The 25466-nt window shown below is 44.7% G+C and overlaps 1 protein-coding gene across 4 annotated transcripts; it reads left to right on the plus strand.

Annotated features, from left to right (window-relative positions):
* Positions 1-15: 15 nt before the first annotated feature.
* On the plus strand, positions 16-25452 carry LOC100646674 (serine/threonine-protein kinase BRSK2). 4 transcript variants are annotated; one of them, XR_007225901.1, is made up of 14 exons: positions 16-1147; positions 8581-8761; positions 9097-9237; positions 10042-10192; positions 10465-10680; positions 10897-11096; positions 11333-11563; positions 12194-12483; positions 13972-14123; positions 14211-14363; positions 14443-14617; positions 15099-15328; positions 15799-16710; positions 22214-25452. XR_007225901.1 is itself a non-coding variant. In XM_048410745.1 (13 exons), exons 1-13 carry the CDS (start codon positions 1048-1050, stop codon positions 16021-16023), a joined length of 2445 nt encoding a protein of 814 aa, XP_048266702.1. In that variant the 5' UTR covers positions 16-1047; the 3' UTR covers positions 16024-21502. The 4 variants fall into 4 exon arrangements, 3 of the variants coding, with proteins under 3 accessions (XP_048266702.1, XP_048266703.1, XP_012170274.1); XM_048410745.1 differs by lacking the exon at positions 22214-25452 and having other exon boundaries at positions 15799-21502; XM_048410746.1 differs by lacking the exon at positions 22214-25452 and having other exon boundaries at positions 15099-15310; positions 15799-21502.
* Positions 25453-25466: the final 14 nt, after the last annotated feature.

The following is a 25466-nucleotide window of genomic DNA, read 5'->3' on the forward strand; positions in this document are numbered from 1 at the left end:
AGGGACAGTCGGTGAGCTTCGTAGTCTCCTCCCGTGTTGGCTGGACGTGGATTGGAAAAGGGCGATCCGAAGGTCGAAAACGATCGGAAAAAGGAAAATCGTTTGGATTGGTGCGGAGCGAACGTTCGGTGGTTGCGAGCGAACGGCGAAGGGCGAGAAGGCACCGTCGTAGATAGAAAAGGGTACACCGCGGGCGTTTCGCGAATCGAGACAGCGGATCGTCGCGGTGACTCGCGAACGGTCAAACCGTAAGTCGGAGTGCGTCGGTTACGTCGCAATGGCGCCGAACGCGGCTCCGTCGAGGAGCGACTCGGTTTCCGACGGAGCCGCCGATGATGGAGCGACCGTGAGCCGTTCACGTGAGCCCACCCCATGTTACTAGAACCGCCGCTGTGGCCCGTGCTCGTGCCACCTCGTGATCCAACCGATTCCGGACTCTTACGAGTTCCCCGTTTCCTCATTTGCCCCCGTTCGGTGAACGCGAATCGGCCAACCACCATGAAAAGGATCCGCAAGAGGCAGCCGCGCAAGATGAAAGGCCGGTCGCGCGAGTGACAGTGCGTGTACATGTGTCAGAGCCGAGTGGTGGGCAAGTTTTCGGGTGATCGTTCGGTTCGTCGATTTTCCGATTTGTCGTGGCCATCGCCACCCGTGTCCTCTCGCTCATCGTCGAAAGGAACGGGGGTATTTGATTCGACGATCCGGCAGAACGATCTGACAGCGATCGTCGTCTACTCGCCGATCGCCATGCCGTGGATTATCGCGGACACGAAACACCGCTCCGTCACGGAGTGATCCTGCGAGGACGGGCAGCACGCGAAACAGAGAGGACCAATCGTAGGAAGAAAAACCGAAGGAGAGTCTAGCGGAGAAAGGAGGAACGGAAGGAAAGGAGGAAGCGAAAGAGGGAAAGAAAGGAGCGGAAGAGGCCGGTACGCTGGCTGAGTGGGTGGTAAAAGGAAGTTTGCAGGAGGTTCGTTATCGGCAAGCCAGGGTTTCTAGGATAATCTAGCCAACCTGGCGGACCAGGAGGAAGGTGGCTCGACGATGCAGGGCAAGGAGAGCCCCGTCGGGTCCAACACCCAGGAGACCCATCAGTACGTTGGTCCTTATCGACTGGAGAAGACCTTGGGAAAAGGCCAGACAGGTAAGTGCAGCGGATCCCTAGCGCATTTTCTACCTCAAAGATCTCACCACTCGTACGATACGTTGTCGATGATACGTTGTTTGCGAAGCTTCCACGCTCGTCCGATCGAGACTCTTTTCGATCGTTGACGCCAAGGATCTGCATCGACGAGTTTACGGGAAGAACAAAGTCTCGAGACGAGACGAACGACTTTTCGTCCTTAAGCTACTCGTCTTGGAACGAGAAAGAGTCTTTGGACGAATAAATTCGAATTAACCGTTATGTCGGAATCTATAGGTTGTTACTTTAGTAAGTCGCATGGCTGCGGTATAAATAGAGCTCGATGCGTGTTTCGGTTTGCACATTGTCGTATCACCCCCAACGTGATGCAACGTCGGTCACGCGAGATATCAGAGCACGCAGTCGCATCGAGCCTTCGACGAAATTCGTACGATCCCTCTCGTTCTATTTACGTTACGAAATATAGCTAGCGCGCGCTATTAACTTTTCACGAAACGATAATTTACCGGCTGATTACGTGACTTCCATTGACGATCTCGTAGCTTTCCTTTTCGGTCGGTACATCGATCGATTCGAAGGAGAAAGGATCTTCGGGGCTGCTTCTTACGCTTCGTTCGATCGTTCACGATGCAAGGACGTACCTCTGGTTTTGCACAGAGTATCCGGCGGTATACTCGCGTTCCATGGAAAATATAACCGGGTTGCATAGGAAACGAATTTCGTTACGCGGTTAAAGGACGATTCTGGATTGGAAAAAGAGAAGAGGATGGAGCTACCCTACCTCTTGGACGGGTCGCCGCGAGCGCTTTTAACGTGGCGTCTTTTAACGCGTTGCGTTACCCCCAAAGCGACCAGAATCGCGAAGAAACGGGTTCCCTGAGGAAGAAGAATACGCTTTTCATTCGTCGCGTATACAGTTTTCCGTGCTACGAGCCGGCGACTGTTTCTGTGAACTCGGCCGCGTAAACAAAAGCCCGCCGAGACAATCGTTGAAACAATCGTCGTGCTACACAGTAATCAGGTTGACCGATTAACCCTCGGACGACCGCGACGAGTTTATCCTGACTCAGTGCGATATTTGCCAACGGGGCATACGTAAAAATCGTTGTATTCGTTTCAACCGAGACTATGTTACAACTGTGCGATTTATTCCCATTCGTAATTTATCGAAAAATAACGTAAAACGATGTCGATCTCTATTTCTATATATTTTTTCAAAAAAGTCATTGCTAGAATTGAAAATATTGGATTATTCGGCTAAAGAATCACGTACGAAAGTGCCACAAAAACGGAGAGCATATCGACTGAATCGAGAACGAGACCCAATACAGAATTCTGCGTCCAAAGGTAGTTGGCGAGTTAAACGAAGATTCAGCTTTGAAACGGACGTCGTCTTCTCTTTTCTCGCGTAATTTTGGTTATGGAAACCTTGTATCGACCTGTACGGAACGAAGACAAAGCCAGGAGTTTGAGAAAACGCGAACTGACGTGTTTTACCGATTAAAGCCGATTACGTTTTATGACGAAGTTACAAAGGAGCTAAGGTAGTGGTTTCGCGAGAAACGCGACCGTTCAACGTGATTCTTTGCGGCTATGTCGTGCAACGAACAGACGAGAGGACAACGAGGAACAGGTTTCGATGGAGAAGCGTGCGTCACCCTCGCGAGAGTAAACGATAATGTTACAAAGCGCGCTTCAGACTCTGTTCTTGCTTCGACTTTGTTTCTACTCGACTCGACTCGACTTCGCGTCGAACGACGATTTCTATTCCGACCAAACACACGAGCACGAAGTTCGTTCGAGTAGAAAATCGTGCTGTTTCGCGGGAATTTACATCACGCGACGCGGCACACTCCCACGCTGCCAACTAACGCTAGAAGCTATTTCTACCAAAATGATCGGTCTTTGAAAAATATTCTATCGAATATTTGTACATTTATCGACTTGTTACTCTCTTAAAAAAGAAATTCCACGCTGTGTAGTAAATTTTCGATATTATAAACCGATCTGGGACCATAATTCCTAAAGGAAGGCTTGGCACGTTTATAAAATCGTAAAACCAGTTATTTTCACTGGCGCGGTAGTTCCAGCGTTAGCATCGTGATCGATCCGGAACTTCCCTCATAATTGACAGCGTCGTATTGAACGATACGCGGCAGAAATTTGAAAAACGCGTGGGATGTTGTACAAAACGAGGCAACTGGTTAATTCGGGTTCGGTAAACAGATTGAAGGACCCTCTTACGCTTTGACAAGTGCCAATCATTTTCACTGGCATTGGTATAAGTAACCACAAAATTGTTTTGATTTTGAATAGAAGCAAAGAAAAAAAAGAAAAAGAAAATTCGTTATATCGTTTCTTTAGTCATCGTCGCAAAAGTCGTTAGATCATGAGGGGAAAAGATATAACACGAAGTAGAAATTTTAAAATAAAATCGTACAACCGGTCGTTTTGACTGGCGTGGTAATTCCAGTACTGATATCCCGGCGGATTCTGTATCCAGGAACGGAATTCCACGGGAGACGAAGTAAAGTGGAATCTAATGAAATTGCGAGTCGCGTACCGAATCGCAATTTTCGTTTGTGGTCAAAGCACAGGTACGCGTGCACGCGATACACCGCGACAATCGATGAAGACGTCCCTCGAGCGAAGGTTACCGTTGTAGTTATTGTTATAGTTAGCCCGTGTCGTGTAAGAAACTTTCGAGTCCAGAGACCGCGCTCCAAGATGAACGAGTTCGAGAGCTCGCAGGGCGTGACGCGACAAATCGATGCGATCGAACGTTATGCGGCAAAACAAATTCTTCCTCGTACTCGTGTCAACTTTCATCGTCTTCTTTTTACGATCGGGCCAGCCAACTCTCGTCGATTTATTGGTCCGAATTAAACGGAATTCGAACAGCAAATAGTTGAAAATAAAAATTATTCCGCGATTAGAACACACGGGAAAATCGTGCGTTCCGGGATCGACGCCGGAGAATTAGACGAGCGAGGGCGACCGAATACCACGCCGTTAAAATTATAAAATTGTAGCAAACGGTGCTTCTTTCGAAGTTACAAAGTGTTGGCTGCCATTAAACGAATTGCAGAGGCGAATTCGTATCACGCAAAGAGGAAATGAGAAAGGAACGTTATTAAATCTGCCAAGCAGCCAACTGTTTCCCATAGGGACGATTTAACCTGATTTGCTTGCCAAATATCCTTGAGAGATCGCGCGTTTCGATTATCAAATAGCCACGTCACGTCGCGTTGGAACAAGGTAAACCGGAAAATTGGACTACTGCGGAATCCGCTTGTCTTTCTTCCTCGCGAAAGGCGTCCCACGCGATAATTTACCTACGCGTTGTACTTATACGCGCAAACCTTGAACTATTCGGACAACAACGACAAGCCGAAATAATGCCAAGGCGAAAAGAACAGAGTAGAAATTTGACGATGAGTTTCTATCGAATGTCAAATTCGTTCTCGAAGAAAGGATCGCGCTTTTGTTCGTCGGATTCTCCTTCGTCGAACGTGTTATTTCGCAGAAGGGAAGTAACGAAGCTGTCCTTTGGAATTAACATACGTCTGGGTTGATAATAATTTGCCGATAAAGCCGTGGCAGACGCACGGGGGACGTTCGTGCGTTGGCGAATTCAAGAGGATTCGATGAAGCGTGCAATCCGTGAAATATCGAGATATAATTCGATTTGGTTGGCGAACGCGGTCCTGTCGAATACGAAAAAGGGATGCCGGTAAATACATTTGCGTGTCGCGTCGTGGGTCATCGGCCGAGCGAATCGTCGACGATCGCGTTTAAAATAAATTCTTCCGTTCTCGTTTCTCGAATCTCGCGACGATATTTGACGCTTCGTAGACGCTTTGTCTTTCACTCGTGCATATCCTCCGCGTATCCGCTAGCTTTATTTATTTCGTTTACGCATATACCTTTGAACCATCGAAAGGAAACTCACCGCGCGTTTTGTTCTTCATTTTGAATCGACGTTGATTAACAACTCTCTCGATCAGATTACGGATTTGACGCCACGCTAGATTTGCTATTTTCGTTGCATCGAAACGAGAAAAGATTGGACGATAAGCAGCGATACAAGATTACCAGACTGATAACCAGCATGGAAAGTCGACACGGATGGTCTGACACAGATTCGTCGAATTAGTTGCGAACAGTACCTTGACAGATGTAGGCTCGGATCGACTCGTCGTCGTCCCCGACGCATCCTCGGCACGAGCAGGGCTTCTCTGCTCTATATCATAAAACGACCGATTATACGTACTTAGCTTCGCGTATTTGCCTACGCGAGGACTATATTTAAAATATCGTAGCGCAATTATTAGCCGATATTTAAATATTCCATCAGCTAGACACTCGATAATGAAGCGGCTAGAAAATAGAACGACCTTCAGATGAAAACGCGCTGGTATCGCAGCCTCCCGTTTATCGCGTTTTAGCGCGAATGCAACGTAAAGATCGGAGAGCGAGAGATCGACGATGCGTACATGGAACGTGTTACCATCGCCATCGCGTTATCGAATTATCGTCGATGCAACGTACACTCGTGCACCGTAAGAATATCGAGGAAACAGCGACGCGTTATCGACAGTTGCGTGTCGTAGGTACGGCACCAATTGCGTTACGAAACGGTCGAAATGTAAATTTCAGAGAGATTGATTTCCACGAGGGAAAATGGCTGGCATCGATGTCGGTAAATCGTGCGTGATGCAAGTCGTTAGGGAAAGTGCACTTTAACGCCCTATAGCGACGCTAATGCAATTCTCGTCGATTTGTTGGCGAGCGCGACCAGTCCACGTCCCTCGCCCAATTTTCATCCGATTGACCGACACGTGGATCGCGGTTGCGATCGCTTAAACGCGCTGTTCGAAACGTACCGGCGACCTTCTTCCGTTGTCCGTTCACAACGAAACGCGATACGAAACGATGGTTGATTGGTGCGCGTTGATCGCCAACAATTTTTCCGTCATCTGGTTCGATACAAAATTCCGATTCGTTAGCGTCGAATGTGTGGCCGTAACGAGGATAGGTCGTGTTTAATAGGGACAAAGAAAAATCGTCTGGAGCGTTATGAAATGCTCGATAAATTGGAAGAGGAATTATAATCAGCAGGAAAATCGTAAAAGCGGACTCGCAGAAAGGCCATTCGATTAATTAATTGACGAAGGTCGTTCGATTCTTCTAAGCCGTCGCCGATACAACGAGCTCCGGTTCTTTGCGTCGTTTTCTTTCTTTTCTTTTTTTCTTTTTTTTTCGCCCTTCTACTTAAAGAACAAAAGGAGGGAGGAGCCTACAGCCGGCTGCTTTTAAACGGATAAAGACATCGCGTCGCTGTGGTCTTCGAAGACGGTTTAAGCCAATTTAGCTGGTCCTATAAATCTTCCTTTCCGCGTTATTCCCTCCTATCTGTTCCATCATATTTTCTCTTTCTCCGTCTATCTTTCATTATCCTTGTCGTCGCAAATACCTACGCCCTAGAGCCGTAATTCTTGGCTGTACGAACAGCTCGTTTCCACGTATTCTGCTTCCCAATAATTTCCCAATAAATCATAGCTGATTTGCAATTCGATTTCGCTAACGCCAAAGTTTCCTTCCCTTCTAAAACGTTGAAGCGATTCGTTGACGTTAACGGCAGTCGAATAATGTCACGCTCTTCTTCTTACAGACTTTCTGCGTAATCGTGAAACGCCAGTGAACGCTTTTGACCAGTGGAGCGCGCGCGAATACAACGAAGAACAGAAATCAAGTTGGAAAACGTGTGCTTCACTCTGGCGACGAGTATCTGTATCGGTATCTTCAGGCTGAAAAGTAATTTCACGAACGAGGGTGCATTCGCGAATTAATTACGAGCCCCGTAAAACGGTCCATGGGCTGTCGTTTGATATTTGGAGTAGGGTTGCGGTGGTCGAAACGTTTCAAACGTTTAGCTACCCGGCCAGATTTCCGCCCCAAACGTCTCGTCGTCGTCCGTGTACATCTTCGGCGTATCTTTCGCGATTACTCGATTCGAAACTGCTGTTCACCGTACAACCCTTCGCCCGAGGTCGACTACTTATCGTGGCGAAATAATTGGACGAGAGGGTCTCACGGAAACAGCAAAGTAAAAGACGGCGGAATTGCAATCGTAGAAGGAAAAGTAACCGCTTCAACGACGTTATCGTTACAGGATGACAGAGCAGTGGCGCGGCACGACACGATGTTGCACGCTTGGAACGATAAGCACGAGTCGATCGTCCGTTGGCGGCAGAACGGAAATATTCCAGAATTTACCCTAAATACGTCGAATCGTTTAAGTTTGCGCGTTTCCGCGCGGAGAATGCTCGCGATCCAATTTAAACTTGTCATTCGATTTACTCGAAGCACAAAATGTATGTTTTCGATTAAAGTTGACAACGACAAAAGCGTATCCTATTCCGTTCTTCTTTGTCACGATTTTAACTACTTTTTCCCCCTACCGCTCTTAAATTCCGTAATTCAACTTCCAGCAAAGAATCACAGTCGTTGCGTTGCTCTACGATTTCCAATCTCGTGGTCGCGTTTCTCGCGTTCAAAGCGCTTGGCTGGCGTGCGTGTGAAATTAGCGAAATTACCGATCGAATTATGGCTCGTAACGTAAGCCAGGCTTGACGCAAAGTCCTTGCTGGAAAACTTTCCGTGATTTAGCAAATGGAAGCAACTCGAAACCACTCGGCTGAAACCTCTCTGTTTGCTTACCGAGGTAGGAAAGTGTGCACACATAAGATCATGCAGAAGGTTCTCGAACAATGACTCGAATTTCGAAAAAAATACGTCACGCGTCGTACATCGTATCCATTTTTCCACTGTTATTGTCGTACGGAACGTGTTTTACGAGCTTGCTCGTATCTTTAAAAGAGCAGTAGACTCAATGGCGACACAACGTCACCGGTATGAATTGCCTTTTGCCCTAGCGATACAACGCGGATCGAAAGAAAGCCGCGCTCAACAGCGACTAAAACGAACAAAGTAGATGCGACTAACGGGACAAACGATTTTTACGGCTAACATCGAGCCATTCGTTTTTTTCACTTCCCAAAAGATTCGTCGAGCGAGAAAAAAAAGGCGAAACGGACAAAGAAGGACGATCGCGCTGATCCAGGTTGAATACAACGAGCCACTCTTTGCACAAGGAGCTCTACTTGCCGCGACCCTACTCAGCAGCTTTTCAGATTTTCTCTCGCGAGATTGTCCGACTAAAAACGACTGTACCACTCGAGCCGGGCTACTTCGTTCGCAGTGATACGACGTTCCGAAGCAGCGACGCGACGCGACGCGACGTAGCGTCGCCCCATCCGAAACAGAATCCGAAACAGAATTCAAGTTTTAGTTTCTTCCAAAAACGATCGTCGACGAGAGCGTATTGGTCGAATGAAGGAAACAGCTAATCGCGAACACGTTTGCTTCAGGATTGGTCAAACTCGGGGTCCACTGTGTGTTGGGCAAGAAGGTGGCGATCAAGATCATCAACAGGGAAAAATTGTCAGAGTCGGTGCTGATGAAGGTGGAACGGGAGATCGCGATTATGAAACTGATCGACCATCCGCACGTGCTCGGCCTCTCTGACGTATACGAGAACAAGAAATATCTGTGAGTACCTAGAAAGAGACTGAATTTTTCCGCGAATTTTTCCGCTTTGAGCGAGTCGAGGAAAAACCGAGACCCGCTCGAGATTCATCAAGCTGCACAAGTCGTTGAACTTTAATTCGGCCGTTTGGAAAAAAGAGTATTCGGTGACTCGAACAAACTCAGAGTAAGAGAGAGAGAGAGAGAGAGAAAGAGAGTGAGTGGAAAAACAGCAAAATCTACAGACTAGACAAAAGTGTTTTACTCACGGGACTTATTACTCACGGTGGCGGAGAAGAGAATACACGCTCGGAAAAGTCGGAGCGTACCAGCACTGAAATTGCGCTTGTTCGTTTCAGATATCTTGTTCTGGAACACGTTTCGGGCGGGGAGCTTTTCGACTATTTAGTGAAAAAGGGTAGACTAACGCCGAAGGAAGCGAGGAGATTTTTTCGACAAATCATTTCTGCTTTAGATTTTTGTCATAGTCATAGTATTTGGTGAGTAATGTGAAATTCTCTTCTATTCGAATATATAAAAACGTTGCTTTGAAAAGAATCGGGTCGAAGAGAGACATTTCGTGGAAATACGCAACCGAAAAACATTTGCTAAATCTGTCGCCAAAGCGTATCCAAAGAAATCTCGGTCAGTTGGTTCGACGCAAAAACCATATCGTTCGAAGGACGATGCGAAATTTCTCTCCATTAATTTCGTATGTAAAGACGACTCGATAACAGAGTTTTATTCAGACGCGAAGGGTCCCCCAAGTTATAGATAACATCGGGGATACCTACCACGATCGAATAAATCTAGAAACGGACCTAATTTCTCGCAGGGACACCGTATAACATCGATTTCGATCGATCGGACATTTAAATTACGTGACCCTAAACCGGTCCACCGTTTAGGGTAAGGGCGACCACAGACGGCTTCACCGGCTAGAAATTTTAGTAAGTCGCTGTACGTGAACGGGAAAATTTGCTCGACTGGTCGAGTAGACCGACTGTAGTCGAATTATTTGGAAGAACCCGTGTCTGTAGTCGCCCTAACGCTGTAGTATTAGGTTGTCCGAAAAGTTTCTTTCGTTTTATGAGGAAATAATAGACGCACAACGTTTTCTGCTTTATATTATTTTGTCGAATTACGTACGATCCATTTTCTTCTGTCGAGATAAACACCGCGACATTTCATAGACTCGGTTTCACGTTTGTAAGAAAGATACTTTCCGGACAACCTAATAATTGGTATTATTGACGTGGAACGTACCACTCGATGTAACCGGGTCGTGGGTTTCTCCTTTTCAGTCACAGAGACTTGAAGCCTGAAAATTTGTTGTTGGACGAGAAGAATAATATCAAGATAGCGGATTTCGGAATGGCGTCGTTGCAACCTGCCGGCTCCATGCTGGAAACCAGCTGCGGTTCTCCTCATTACGCCTGTCCCGAAGTGATTCGAGTAAGTCTCGTCTCTAGCCTGCGCGAGTATTCGCTTCGCCTGCCTAACTTTAATAATTTTGTCGTTAGCCGTAGAAAAGGAGGAAAAGATTGATAACGAAACGGTAATCACGGTCTTTTAAAATACACTTTCTGCTTTCTTGCGTTTTCCTTTTGCCGCCCGCCGAGAAAACCATCGAGACGAGTTACTACTATTTTATCGTTAGCCGAGTTCCCGTTTGTCGGGAATTTAATTAAAAGGGGGAAAAACACGGAATAATTGCGCGTTTGCAGGGTGAGAAATACGACGGAAGGAAGGCAGACGTTTGGTCGTGCGGGGTGATACTTTACGCGCTTCTGGTAGGTGCGTTGCCCTTCGACGACGACAACTTAAGAAAATTATTAGAAAAAGTGAAGCGAGGCGTGTTCTACATACCGCACTTCGTGCCGCCCGAATGTCAGAATCTGCTGAAGGGAATGATCGAAGTCGATCCGGACAAGAGACTAACGGTAAGTTAGTTTCGCTTTAATAACTCGTTGTTGGCCTGTTAAACGGTTGGTCTGATTGGTCGAAAACGATTCCAAGAGGAGAGAGAAGGGTCCATCGGTTGCATCGATCATGCAACTGTCATAAAACAAGCCGACTACTCGGCGCGCACGTTTAACGGGCTAAAATCGAGAGAAATGGTGCGGCAGGCAACGGATCCTAATTTCGAATTTCCTCAGCTGGCGGAGATAAACAGGCACGTGTGGGTGACGGCGGCGGGCAAAGGCGAGTTAGAATTAGAGCTGTCGATGATGGACGTGGTGCAGACGCACGTTATTCCGTCCGTGGAGGCGATCGATCCGGACGTGTTGCAAGCGATCGCGAGCCTAGGTTGCTTCAAGGAACGGGACAAACTGATTCAAGAACTGCTTAGCCCGAAGTAAGCGTAGTGGCATGAACGAAAAGACAAAGTTAGCAATTTGCCTCGAGATTAGTCGCTCCCATTCGGCTCCTTGGTTCCATCGCGTTTCTCTAAAAATCAAAGGAGATATCTTCCTATTGATCGTTGACAAATAAAAAGTTGTCAATCGCTAAAGAATCTAAATCGCATTTTTCTGTACGTATTCTCCGAACAGTTTCACTCGTTTTTAACGTTCTACGGTTTTCTCGGTGCAGCCACAACACGGAGAAGGTGATCTATTTTCTACTGTTGGAGCGAAAACGGAGAAGACCAGCGTGCGAGGACGAGTTGGAAGTAATGAGAGGAGGCATGAGAGGATCCGCCGGACAATTGGAAGCGGATCCACCGAGAAAGCGAGTGGACACGTGTCGAGTAAACGGTAGCACGGCCCTGAATCTCGGCGAAATTAGTCACGGTTCTCCTTTAACACCTCGAAGGCAGTCGAGGTAAGTAGAATAGAAAACGATCGTCCATGTCGCGTATCACGAATCGGATCGACCACTGTGTGAAAAGCTGCTAGGCTAGGCGACACGCTCGATCGTTTCGCGAATTACTATCTCCGGGCTTCGTCGAAGTTCACGATCGCGTGACCACCGCGATTGGTCTCTCGACGCGAATGCATCGCGTGTACGATTTCACGTGTATTCCCTTTAGGTACCTTTCTTCCGTTCTCTTTGCTTTCTCCCCTCGTGACGTGTCACGTGCGAGCTTCGTTCGCACGATTAGCTTTCGTTCGATTAGAACCGTGTCTCGGGCATCCTGTGACAAACCGATTCCATGAACGAATCGATGGAACGCCAAACTCGCGAAACAACGCACAATCTGGTCCGAGTCGCGGCTTCCAAATATCCCGAATATCGTTCTCTAAAGTCTAGACGCTTGCGCCAGATCGTTCAAGGGCGGATCAGAACTGACGCTAATACCACTTGTCCTTATAATCCCGTCTAATACCAACGTTGTTCGCAACAAATACCCTTTAGCCTTCTGTCATCTCGTCTATCCCTAGTCACGATCTTTGTCTCAAACGTGCTCAAACCTGTCGCGAATTAGACTAACAAAACATTCTTTTTTTCCAGCACTAGGCATCATGCGCGTCGTTCGCCAAGTACGGGATGCCACACACACGCGTCGCATTCGCACGCATCGACGCCAGGTAGTTCGCCGTTGCACGGCTCGAACGCTGTCGCAGGATTGCTAAGTCCTCACAGGGCACCACCGACCTCGCATCTAGGCCAAACGATGAGTCCTCATCGACTGTCGTCGGTAACGAGCGCAGCGGGCAACGGAAACACCAGCACACCGCCTATCGTGGCCCCTGTTCCGGTTCTACCCAACGTGGGAATAGAAATAAACGACGTCCAGCAGGGTGAGCGTCCACATTATTTTCTCCCTTGTTCTCTTTCTGGTTTTACTCGGCGTTATAAAAATCAATCGGGTCGTTTTACGAGACTTTGCCTAAAGGAACCTCCTCGTTGTCATTCGGATGATCGTCTGCTTAGAAAACGCTAATAATTTCTTCTTCGATCATTCTACGGGTCTTTGGTCCCGTTGCTCGACGAGGATTCGATCGAGCAAGACGCGCGGAAACAAAGGATAAGTCAAATTATCGCTTTACGCTATGTAATACCACAGTTCGACCGATTCGAGGATCTAATAGCAGTTTACGAAACACTTTGCAGAAATAACGTCGAGATTTTAATGGCGTTATCTAAGCAAGCGTTAGATCGCTGAACAAGAAACTATCCGATGTCCTTCTACACAATCGATACACCCCGCTAGGTTCCGTTATTTCGATGAATAATCCATTCTTCCGAAGCGCCCTGCAGATTGTGTTTCGCGAATTAATCGACTGTAAATCCTCGTAAAACTAGTTAGCTGGCTCAAAGCTCGAAGATGCATTTATACGTTACGAAGCGTACCAAAATACATTAGATCGTCCCAAAAGTGTCTTTCTTTTACAAACGTGTCTTTTACAACGATGCATCTTTATACGATCGTGAAACCTAATCTGTCAAATGTCCCTGGTCTTCGTCTTGATAGAACAAAATCGATCATACGTAATTCAATAAAATAATAGAAATGTTGCGCGTCTGTTATTTCCTTATAAAACGAAAGAAACTTTTGGAGCAACCTGATGTATCTGCTGAGAAATGAGATCCACCAACGACGGTATATAGAAATACGTTTGTTTTCTCGTGAACTCGACGACAGGATACTTCGATCGGAGAGTAGAGTCATTGGCATAAATAAACATCCAATTAGAGAAGAACGTTTGATCTGCAACCTGGTAAAACGGGTAAAAGCAGCTGAAACGAGGCGCAGGTGTCCAGAGTGTTTGTACGGGGCAAATGGCGAAAGCCTTGTCTGAGTGCGAGTGTTTTATCTTGCCAGAAAGGGCTAATAGCTGGGACGATTTTAAAAAATGCAAGTGACCGTGCTTACGCCGCATAACGAGCACACACCACGTACGACGTATCATTGTTAAAGACTGGATACGCGTGCATTCATCGTCGACGAGCCTCTGTGTGGCACACTCGCTTCTTCTTTCTCTTTCCTCCCTCTTTTCAACACCGAGATCGGCCGAAACACGGAAGAAGCATCCTTTCTTCCAGACGATGCTACGCGTTGTTTTGCTCTTCAACCTCCTTCGCGTATAAAGCAAACATCCAATTCTGCGTTTATCGCGCGCTATTAAAAATACGCGTAATATTCGATTAAACCCGTTTACCTTCTGTTCGACAAAATAATTTGTTATTATCGAGGCAAAGATCGTGGCCGCTCGTGGTAACTTCGCGTTTGCTTCGAAACCCAAAAGATACGCGATGGTACAGGTAAAGAATAGTCCGTTTCGCAGTAGTCGCGGTCGGCGTTACACCGCCAGGCTCGCCGCACACCGGCGCCGGATCTAGCGCTCATCACTGGCGATCGAGGTTGACGACCATCAAGAACTCGTTCCTTGGTAGTCCCCGATTTCATCGACGCAAGTTGCTCACAAGCGCCGAGGAGGTAGGTTCTCTTGATTTTTCACCTTTTTCAACGAAACGGAGGAAGCAAAGAATAGAAATTAAACGTGCTTCGCTTTGTTCCGCGAAGGTACATCTCACGCCGGATTCCTCCCCGGAACTTACGAAGAAATCATGGTTCGGTAGTCTGATGACCACGGAGAAAGACGAAACGTTCACCATTCTGGTAAAAGGGAAGGCTCTAGCCAGCGTGAAAGCCGACCTGATTCACGCCTTTTTATCGGTAAGTTTACATCGAAACGTCGTACGCTCGTGTACGCTGTTTACACGGGCCCACGTTAAAGGCAAGTTTCGTTCAACAGATAGCGGAGTTGTCTCACAGCGTAAGCTCGCCGATGTCCTTCAAAGTGGAATACAAAAGGGGAAGTACGGCGCCGGCAATGTTCCAAAGACAAGTTCGTTTTCAAGTGGACATTAGCGCCATATCGAAACAGCCGAGCGAACCATTGTTCGCTATTACTTTTACTCTGCTAAGCGGTAAGTGAATTATATGATTTTCCATCGCACCGCCAACCTTCTTCGTTTCCGATAGTAAAGAGCTTTCGCATATTTTCGCCTCCTGGATAATCGAATAATTTCGCGCGCGACTTTAATTTGCGAAATATCGAGTTGGCGATAGGAAAGGACGACCGAGGGTACGAAACACCCTCGGAAACAAACCGCGGACAAGGGTAGATCGGTAAGGTGGTGGCGTTTGGCAATCGTCCAAGCGCAACTAGATCGATGTTACCTTGGCAAGTGGAATTTTGTCGTCTTGTCGGCGTATGTGCGCGCGGATAATTACAAGTCACAAGTCGCAGTGCCCTCGGGTTTTTCTCTTACGGTTGGTCACTCGTTTGATTTACACCGCGTGCGTCTACTCGACCAGGTAATCCCGTTCCAACCGTACGTTTCGCCCCGATTTCGATACGCGGCACCTAACGACGACTCAATTTTTCATCGATGTTTTATCTTTCAGGAAACATCCGAAGATTTCGAAGGGTCTGCGAGCACATTCAGTCGCAGGTCTGCTCGAGAAGCGTAGGAATAAATTTGGGAGGGCAGAGCCGCGCGGCACCGCCTAGTCCGCGAGCATCTCGAAAATTTACCACGGAGATGAGCGAAAGTTCCAGCTGCGGTAGCGACACCAGCGAACGGTTATTTCTCAGCCCGCACCCAGCTACCAGACAGGTAGTCTGTTTCAACAAGGTAGTGCATCGTCATCTTCCTCCTCCCGCGTATCATTGTCGCGATAATTCTTTCCTTATCTTGCAAAGATCATTCTTCGTGGAAAGCAATTACGACAGGTGATAGCCTTCGATTTATTTTGAAACGTCGAGCCGATTTTCTGTATTCTCGTCGTATCGATATCGACAAATTCCTGCTCATGCGATTCACGACCATCGTAGTCCCTTCTCGTAGTATATGGCACGCGTAGAAAATAACGTGTCTGCTGTTCGCGCTGTGCATCGAAAACTACGTTAGATGCAGATAGCCAAGTAGACGCTGGAACCCATAGCAAACCCATTTACGAAAGAAGCCATTAGACGAAACGAAATGATTATCCGCTCTCATTATCAGTCGTATAGTAGCCAATTACGCATTAGTCGTAGCTAGTCCCACGCAATAACAATATCTAGAGTTGGGAAACATAGTGAATCGAAAACTACTGTTTTCAGATCGACTCGGACATCGAATCAGACACCTCCGTGTTTGACGTGAAATCGCCGACCCGCGAGAACGGTCGCAGGAGTTCCACGTCAACGAACAACAACAACCCGTTACCAGGCGACGCGACGCCGACTCCTGGAAGTCCGACAAAGGCAGTGCGTAGTAATTCGGAGAGTCAAAACACGCCGGAGAAAAAATGCGTAACAACGATGAGCGGCAATAACATAGCGTGATACTACCAGAACTTCCGTTTCGAGTTTCGATCAAGCTTGAAGAACTTGTGGGACAGTGCCCATAGATTCTGGTGACCCTCGTACGAGCAGCTCGCTCTATCTCCGATCAAGAAACGATCCAACGCCGGGGAGGCAGCAACGATCCTGAGACGAAGCTTCGGCCGAGGACGAAATAGACTTCAAGGAGGCATTACCGATCCGAAAGGAAAGATCGACATTTAACCGAAGAACCGAATAAAAATACCTCGACACGACTTTCTTACGTCGCGAGCAAACGAACGAGAGATTGTAACGGATAAATTCGGAGCATCGAAAGCGATCGAGGAGAGACGATCCTGAGGAAAAGTTCGGCAACAGTCGTCGTTCTGAGAGACGAAGACCAGGGAAACGAGACATCCGTGTGAAAGGAGAGTAAATCAGATTCGGATGAAAAATACGAAGGAAATGCTCGACGTCCAACTCTCGGATCGTTCGGCGACGCATCTCGTGCACAAAATATATTCGACTGGCAAAAACAACGGAGGAAATTTGTGCCGCAACGCGAATCCTTCTCTTTTGATGTTTCGTTTGCATAGTGATCGTGTGATCGTGTGTCAAATCGTAGCACGGTTTTACCTGAAAGTGAAGTGCAATAGTGACATCGTACCGGTATACGTCGGATCGTGCCGTTGTAAGAATGATTTACCGGTACGTATATCTTGTTGTGTATCGTCAATTAGCGATTTCGTTTTACCTTTTCGTTTGTTTCGAAGAAACAGCTGGAGAAGTTAAGCGAAAATCGACAGCGGCTAATTTCCCCAACTGTCGTACGAACAGGTTTCAAGTAACGCAAACTTCTCGTCGAGTCGAGCTTTCGTCGAACTCAATGGAAATCGATTTTCTGTTAACCTCTCCAGGTTTTTCGATTTTAAACATCGTTGGGACGGTTGCGTTCATCGTAGACGCTAATTAGTTACATCTTTAGGCGATTCTTTAAACGACTTTGTTGCATATTGCTACTGCGTCGACCATTAGCTACGACGATGCTGTTCGATTTTCTTATTGTTGAACAAGTCGAAACATTATACAACGTCGATTATCCGAAAGTCGAGTTTTGAAACTTTCGCCCAAACGTTCTACGCGCTTCTCGCCATAATTATGCGCTATTCTCTTTCTTCCTTTGTTTCCAATAGTCAATAGTTTTTCTTGAGCAATTTAACGGATCAACTACTCGTGAATTCGCGGACACCGAGTCTTTCTTACTCGCTTCAGGCAATCGATGTTTTATCGGAAACAACAAAGAGTCGGATATATGCCTTATACGCAAAAATACCCTAATATTGATTCCAAGCCGCCTTAATCAAATATAAAGTGATGCAACTAATGTTCCACTAATGGGAGTAAATATTAAAGTTTTGTGAAACGAAACTTCTCGAGTTAAATGGGAAAATGGAAACTCTGGAGAAGAGACGCTTGTTCGGTCGACGTTTCACATTAACGCTATTTTTACATTGCGCGATAAAGACGATACTTTCTAATTTGTTTAGTGCTTCGAAGAATCTAGTGTAAACTGATAGGCGTATTTTTGCGCGGAGAAAAAGACGAAAAACAGGGAGATTCTGACGTTCGTCGGCATTTTCCATCTTCGATCTCGTGAAATTTTCGAACGGCCGACAAGCCACATTTTCGATCGCGCACCGTTTCGCATGCTGACAATTTCGAATCTGGAATTTTTGAATCCTCGATCGTCTTATCAGCGACTCGCTGTTACAGCCAGCTCCTATTTCTCGGTACACGATCGCGAACCAGGAAACTTTACGAACGAGCCGCTGAAATTGTCTCGCGATGTTTCTATAACTTTTACGGAACGCGCGTAGTAGAGAGAAAAAGAGAAACGGGTGATCAGCGGGGAAAGTAGGAAAAAGAAACGCGTTAAGGGAGAAAGAAAAGAAGAAAATCCACTCGCGACGCAACGATCGCGTCGAGAGATTTATTTTTTGCACGCACGAGAAAACATTTCAAAAAGACTAATATATAAATATATAAATACGAATATAAATATATAAATAAATGAATAAATAAATATACATATATATATATAAATATCAACAATTTATATATATATATATATATATATATAAATACACACACACACACGTACATATATGTATAAGTAGATTTCACTTACGAGCGACGCGTTGCAACGCGTACGGCTTCTTGTCTGCTACTTATGCGAAAATAGACGACGAAAATGAGGAACGGAGGGAAAGAGAAGGGACGAGAGAACGCAGCAAGATGAAATCTAGCGTTTCTAACCATAGACTAATAGAGATAAGTGATTTGAAAAGAAAAGAAAAAAGATGTTATAATTAAATATCGTACACGTTTTTCTCAATACACAGAAACATATCTCGAAAATAATCCTGGCTTCTTAGTGGAACGACGAATGCATCGTGAACGTGATTATAGAAAGAAAAGAAGAGCACCGTTTTTAATCGAAGGCTCGCTATAGACGTAACCAAAGTCGAATCCTGCCGAACGTAGAAGTCTCGACGAACCGAACGAAACACCCGTGTATCCCTGGTCGACGCGACCCACGTGGTTACAAACGGATCGACTCTAGAATGTTAAACGGTCATACCGAACCGTGCAAAATCGCCTAGCGTTTATATTTTTGTTAAATATTTCGAGGAAAAAAGCTGCGCGTTCGCGAACCACTACGCTCCGTGCGTTAAAATCGATCGGACGGGAGATTAGCCAGAGTATGTTGTAACGTAATTTTCGACGAGAAGCAAGACACGTTCGAGACGGTCGGAGTAGTAGTACTCGACAACGAAAGAAGCGTTGCAAGTGTCGTCGGAAAGGAGGGAATGGTTTTCAGTTTCCGTAATTCGATCGTCGGTCGATACACGGCGCAGCAATCGGAGATGGATCCCGTGAAAGTTTGCCATTCTAGTAACGCTCGATCGATAAATCTTAACGGCAGACGAGTCGAGACGAGGCGTTAGTGATATTAAAGTTTTCGCGATTAGATAGACATAGGCAAGAGAATTCGAACCTTAGATGTTCGCTCGAATCAAAAGTATCGCAATGTCGAAGCCCTTAACGATCCCCGATAGCTCTCTCGCTTTAGATATTTAAATTGTACATTGTACGGCGCACGACGACTCGTTCCTACATAAACAGCTACGTACGAATTATATCGAGAGAAAGGAGTATGCGGATCGTTGTTCCGACCAACGCTTCGAAAACGGAGAAATTCTTTTTGCCAAGAAAAACGACATAGTCGTAGTCTTCACTAGGTAAAAATTCGTTGCGATCCTATGGACGACGCAACGACGTTTTGTTATATCACGGGACGCGGATCAAAATTATAGGGTAACGTTTGCTCGTAAGAGATTCGAATTATTTTCTCTCCGTATCATCGCTGCGTTTTTCCCTCGTGAAAATCGACTGCAACAAAAGGAAACGTTTCGGGTTTTCTTCTCGAGGTATGACACCCGGTTTCGACGATGGCCAGATGGACGAACAAAGAGCGTCGTAACAACAGAAAAGCGAAAAATAGTCGGACGTAAGCCTGGTTTAATTGATAGGCGATTAGATTACTCGTTCTTATCGATTCCCCTATTTGTACCACAACATTCCATTAAGAAGCTTGCAGATAGAAAATAAAAAGATGCTGTAATCGTTCGACGTACGGCACCTTCTATGCTTCTGATCCAGAGGGAGAATAGAAGCAGCAAAGAAACAGAGAGGAAGAATGCGTACGAGCGTGAACGACGGATCGTTTGTTGCGTGTCGAGGAAATAAAACGGGCTTTGCAATACGCGAAATCGCAAGTAAACTAATACAATGGTAAAGAGAGAAAGAGATGGGAAGCAAGAGAGCGTGTATGTGTGTGAGCATGTTATGTGTGAGCGAGGAGAGATTGCTGTTGGATAGCTGAAGCGACTCGTTGATATTTTATGCGTCATACAACATAACACACACCACTAATTCGTAAATTCAACTTAGACGTAAGCTTGCGGTTATCTATTTACTAATTGCGGATTAATGTAAAACCATTCGTAAGACGTAAGTAACATAGACGTAACTAAAGAAAGGGGGGAAACTCGTAGGATGATTACGGGAATGGGAAAAAGAGAAAGATGCGAGGCAGAGGGTGTGAGAGGGACGGAGACGAGGAAACAAGGAGAAACAAATTACCGGCCATACTAAGCTAGGATTTTATATCGTGCGAATTTAAGAATGGAGAAGAATACTAAAGTACTTCGGTGAATACTCGAGTGAATGGATTAGGTGTCGAGCATGAAATAGCTCGGCATCATTTTCTGTCTGCTGCTTTTTCTTTGCAATTGGGCGTGCCGCGTGGCGCACGCGCTTGCCTCACCTGTCACGCGTATCGCACGACGGACAATTAATAATACTCGCTATCCCTCATGTGTCTCCGATTTATTTTTCGATTCGCTTTTGCCTCACGTGACTCTGTGCCGACGCGCGGCGATTCCTTTCGATCACCTGTCTCGATCCGATAAAAACGCTGCCACCGTTCTCTGATGTACGTTTCTACTCGTTTCGTTTATCGAATCTGTACACCTTTTCTATCAACTCTGTTAAAATAATACTCGAATCGTTCTAACGTGTATCTCGTAAACGATCAGGATTATCATCGATCGTCGTCGCTCTGTCTACTTTCTGTTACCGTTCTCTTACCTCCATTTTATTCGTTTCCCGAAATACACAACCGTAAATCGTTCGCGTATCTACGTTTGCCATATATACTTTGAATACCAAAATCCACTTTCCGTTATATACGTACGTATAGGATACTACTTTTCGGATGTATTTGCAAAAGTCTGGCGACTCGTTTGATGGAAGAAGTCTGAATGAGATTCACCGTGCTTGTCGCTGAGCGCACAGAGGGCATGCGTGCTTTTCCTGGTGTATAGAGACGAGATTGCCGAGCAGAAATAATAAATGCAACAGCGTCTCTTCGACTGGACATAAATCTGTAGGAATTATACAAATTCCCGATACCGTATCCTTAAGGCATTAAGCTAGGCAAATAGAGATTTTTATACAATTTATAAGGCGATTTGCAATCGATTGATTTATCGCACGTTTACTTGTTGACGTTTTGTTATATACACACGGGCGCACTATGCTTTCGAACCTGCATCGTGGCAGCCTTGTTTAAGGAATCCGATTAAACGGATTATAGCGTTGTATCATTGAAATACCGTTGTCAGATCGTACGGAAATCCAGTCAACCAATTTGTCTTTTCATAGAAATCTGTACGAACAACAATCATCCTCGTGTTACTTGCTTCTTTTTTAAATTAAAAAAAAAAAAAAGAAAAGAAAAGGAAGAGACGACTAACTCGCGTTCGTAGCTTCTTTCAGCCTCGTGAACCGATCCGATCACTTTCGCTGTACTTATTCGGAGATATAAAGTTCCGTAGAAATAATGGAAAATAAACGATTGATAATAAAAAAAAAATAACCATTGAAAACACTCTATCCACTGTTTGCGTTGGATTTGTCGAGCGAGTGGTCACTACGGTAGGAAGGTTGCTGCGATGCACGCATCGTAGCGCCTAGATGAACGCATTACCTATTGTAAGATATTCTCTCTCGTCGCTCGAGGTTTAAAACTAATCGATTATTATCGTGCTTCTGACACATTCGTATAATTATCGTGTGTATTTACGAATCTCTGTACGGGCGTAATGTGGTGCACAACGGATAGATGAGCAAGAAAGAAAAAACGAAGAACGAAGCTCGAAGGTTGCCCACGTACGTTGACCATCAACGATTCCGTTCACGAACAATGTTCGCTTTGACGCGTAAATCAGATTCTTTCCGCTGGAACGAGACTGATTGCCGCACGGGAACGTCGGTAACGTCGTTCCGTTACTCTCTGCACGAAACTGAAACCTCTGCCAACCTCTCGAGCTCGCCAACCGCTCCAATTAGCTTATCGACTAGAACGAAACACTTCGTTCCCCTATCATTACCAGCTTCGTCTTCGAATTCACCTTCGGATTTACTTACTGACGCGTTTCCAAGCGAAAGCATTTATCACGAACGCGACACCGCGTAACTCGATTCCTCCCTCAGAACGAATACCAAATCTTATCGAACCGTCGTCTCCTATTTCATATATCACGAATCATGCTCTATCGTTCTCACAGATTGTCTCTTCGTTTAGGTTTCATTGATCGTAACCGGTCGCAAAAAAAAAAGAGAATATGTTGGCAATGCGTCAAATTTTCATCGTTCAAATGCGAATGACTGGGTTCACACCGAGGAAGCCTTCAAAGATTCGTCTCAAACGGTTCCATCTATAGAGGGAGAAGCGTGAAATTTCGAAACGAACGGTAAACTCGTAAAGAGGCAGAAGCGGAAAAGAGGAAAGGGAGCATTGTCCTAACATAGAAGCGTTGCCTGGCACGGTAGGTCGGCGTACCTTCGGCCAATTCGATCTTGCACGGTCGCGAATTAACACCGCGACCAACAACGTCCGACTAGTTAGTAAAGTTTAGTAAAGGCGTGAATCTGTAGTTCCACTGTGTTGATCGCTGTATTGTAAGCAAAATCGACTAGAAACACACCCGGAGACGCTTCTTCTCACGCTATACTGTTCGCTGGGTTACCGACTTCTTCACCGTTTACGCGTAGATGCCACCGTGCACCGATTTTTAGTATTTCAATGCTTTTCACGTTAACACGCAACACGCATTTAGTTTTCTTCCCATGGTTGGCAACAACTTTCTACCCTTTGCACTTGTACCGGTATTATTCTTCGTGCCGTATCTTATTCACGAAAGTGGGATATAATCGACGCTAAATAATCATTGTTATTTTATACAACGTTAGAAGGCCCTGGTACTTTTATAAATATGGCTACGCCATTACGTATTTTAATTTAAAAAATGGGAAAGTATATTTGATAGAAAGTTTGACGCGATAGCGCGTTACGTTAAAATTGACGCAAAGTGCAAAGGGACGAACGATAATTTTCTTATACAGCCGATTCGACGAAAACAACTGACGAAGATATTGTTACGTCGTAGGAACGGATAAAAAATGGTACGAACGCGAAATAACGTTGCTCAGGGCTGTCGGAAAATTATTGACCAAGATTACTATGCGATCGTTGCTACTAAAAAAAAAAGAAAAAATCAAAACGCCTTTTCAATAGGAAAACCCTTAGTGCTGAATTATCCATATTCATAGCCGTAGCAACGAAGATATTGCTTTCACGATTGATTTAGCAATCTCACGACACACCTTTAATACAGGCATATCTCAACGATAAAAAGTTTCAAAATCGAAATGTCGTACACGAGGGATCCACGAGTCGTATCTCGTGCAAACGAGCTTCGATTTCTATTGTGAGTATCGATTATATGTATTTCGTGTGAAGTCTTTCACTATTGTAGCAGTATACTAATCTGTTAAACGATAAAGAAAATCATATTGACGTACGAAGTGGATGGTAGTGATAAGTTACAGGCGCTTTCAAAAATTATTCAAAGTTCAAATTGTCTAGAAATTTAAAATTCTCGAATAACGGACATCTGTAAATGACCGTTTGAATAAAAATTTTGACGTTTCGAACTAACGAATTCCTAATTTCAATTTATCGAATATCGATTAGATAACTGAGTAACTTCCGACGTTTGTTACGATAAGATTTTGTATAAAGTTGCAAAAATGAAATAGCACGTTTATTATCGATTGTTATGCGCGTATCGAAACAAAACGATTGTTACTTGCGAATATCATGTGAAACAGTTCATATCAAAGATACATAATCAATATTCTATTTAGAGGATCCCAGAGGTACAGCGATTCGATTTGCCAATTACGCGTTGTATGTACCGAGTATTTAGTAACGTCCATGACAACTGACAATAACGGCTGTGAGTCCGAAGATGTGTTTTCTGAAAAGTATTCCTTATTGTAAACCATTTCGCTTGACTTGCCTGCGTGAATTTAAACTTCCGTCGAAATTCTAGTGGGAACCGATCGTACAACGCTATATTCACACAATAGAAACAATTCGATAGACAGGCTTCGATTATACATTCGATTACTCGATGTGTACCGAATAATATAAAAAGTAACTGTTGTTCGTAACTTTAACAATAGCATTACCTTGCTATGCTATTATTTCAAGAAAATGAAAACTCGAAATTTGTTCATTTCTAATAGAGCGTTAGAGCAGGTGCAAATATGTTTGAGTATTAAATTTTTGGTCGGTTTTCACAAAAGAAATTTCAAAAAACGGGACGACGATCTATCTAATCGATGCATGAGTACAACAATGATATACATACATACATACATAGGTACTCACCATATGCAGCCGATTACGACGAAGTTACAAAATACTTGTCGCTTATTTTGCAAATAAAGAGCACTCCTAACAAAAAGTGGTTACATCGATTTGAGAGTTGTTAATTTGCATCACAGAATTAATCAGTGACCGCGTCACACAAACGGTCGCAAAAGATATACAAACAATGGAACTTTAGGCCGGTTTCAACGATATATGGAACACCGATGAAATATATTGACAATTTTGAGTATGTGATAAAATAAAATCGTTCGAAATTTTGAAAAAGTACAACTTTATGAAAGAAGACACAAACATGTTCGAAGACTCGAATACTTCCACGCCGGAAACACGAGAAAAGAATATGGCTTCGAGTTGCTTTACAAGTTGATGCAATTATCGATCGTGAAATCGATTAACCACTTTTGAAATGCCCGCGTTTAGCGGCAAACTGACTTCATAAAATTTGAACGATCGTGTTCAGAGGGATTAGGGATTTGCGCTAAATTCGATGCACTTGCAGTAAACTATTTTTTTACGAAGAGAAAAGAAACAATCCTGCCCTGAAACCCTTGTTCCGCATAACGAAGAACTAGTTTCTTTTTTTAAACGTTCAATTCCTGAAACCACGGCAACGGTGTACGCATATTGTGATTCGAGTGTCTCACGGTCCCACGAATCGATTAAATAATTTCTTTCTTGTCGACCTTAAATGGGTATGTATATATCACCTTGTTTTGGAGAAAAAAAGACGATCATTACACCACCAGATGTAACCAACATTGATATCACAATTGTTTTATTTTATTTCACTTTATCGAATAACAATTCATTCGATTATTCAATTACTTTTTCTATAGTTTACTTGTGAAGCAAACTACAAATACAGTGTACAGTTATTGTACTAACGAATACTACTGGTACTTGTCACGCAATGACTATGGATTATTATGTATTATTATAAAATAATATCGTTAGTTTTCAAGCAAACGAATAAACACGAGAATGTGGGGAGATAAAAATTGTAACATATTTGTTGATGGCCAATATCAAATATGTATAAAAGTAATAATAATGCAACATTACTAATAAACAAATATTACTAATTCCGTTGTAAACT

Source organism: Bombus terrestris, chromosome 12 (assembly GCF_910591885.1).
Source record: "Bombus terrestris chromosome 12, iyBomTerr1.2, whole genome shotgun sequence".
Lineage (NCBI taxonomy): Eukaryota > Metazoa > Arthropoda > Insecta > Hymenoptera > Apidae > Bombus > Bombus terrestris.

What these genes read in the sequence shown, in the direction of transcription:
- LOC100646674 (XM_048410745.1), top strand. Translation starts at nt 1,048, where the DNA reads ATGCAGGGCAAGGAGAGCCCCGTCGGGTCCAACACCCAGGAGACCCAT. An exon ending in TACGAGAACAAGAAATATCT is followed by an intron (nt 8,762 to 9,096) that starts GTGAGTACCTAG and finishes TGTTCGTTTCAG; the next exon opens with ATATCTTGTTCTGGAACACG. An exon ending in AATAAACGACGTCCAGCAGG is followed by an intron (nt 12,484 to 13,971) that starts GTGAGCGTCCAC and finishes TCCGTTTCGCAG; the next exon opens with TAGTCGCGGTCGGCGTTACA.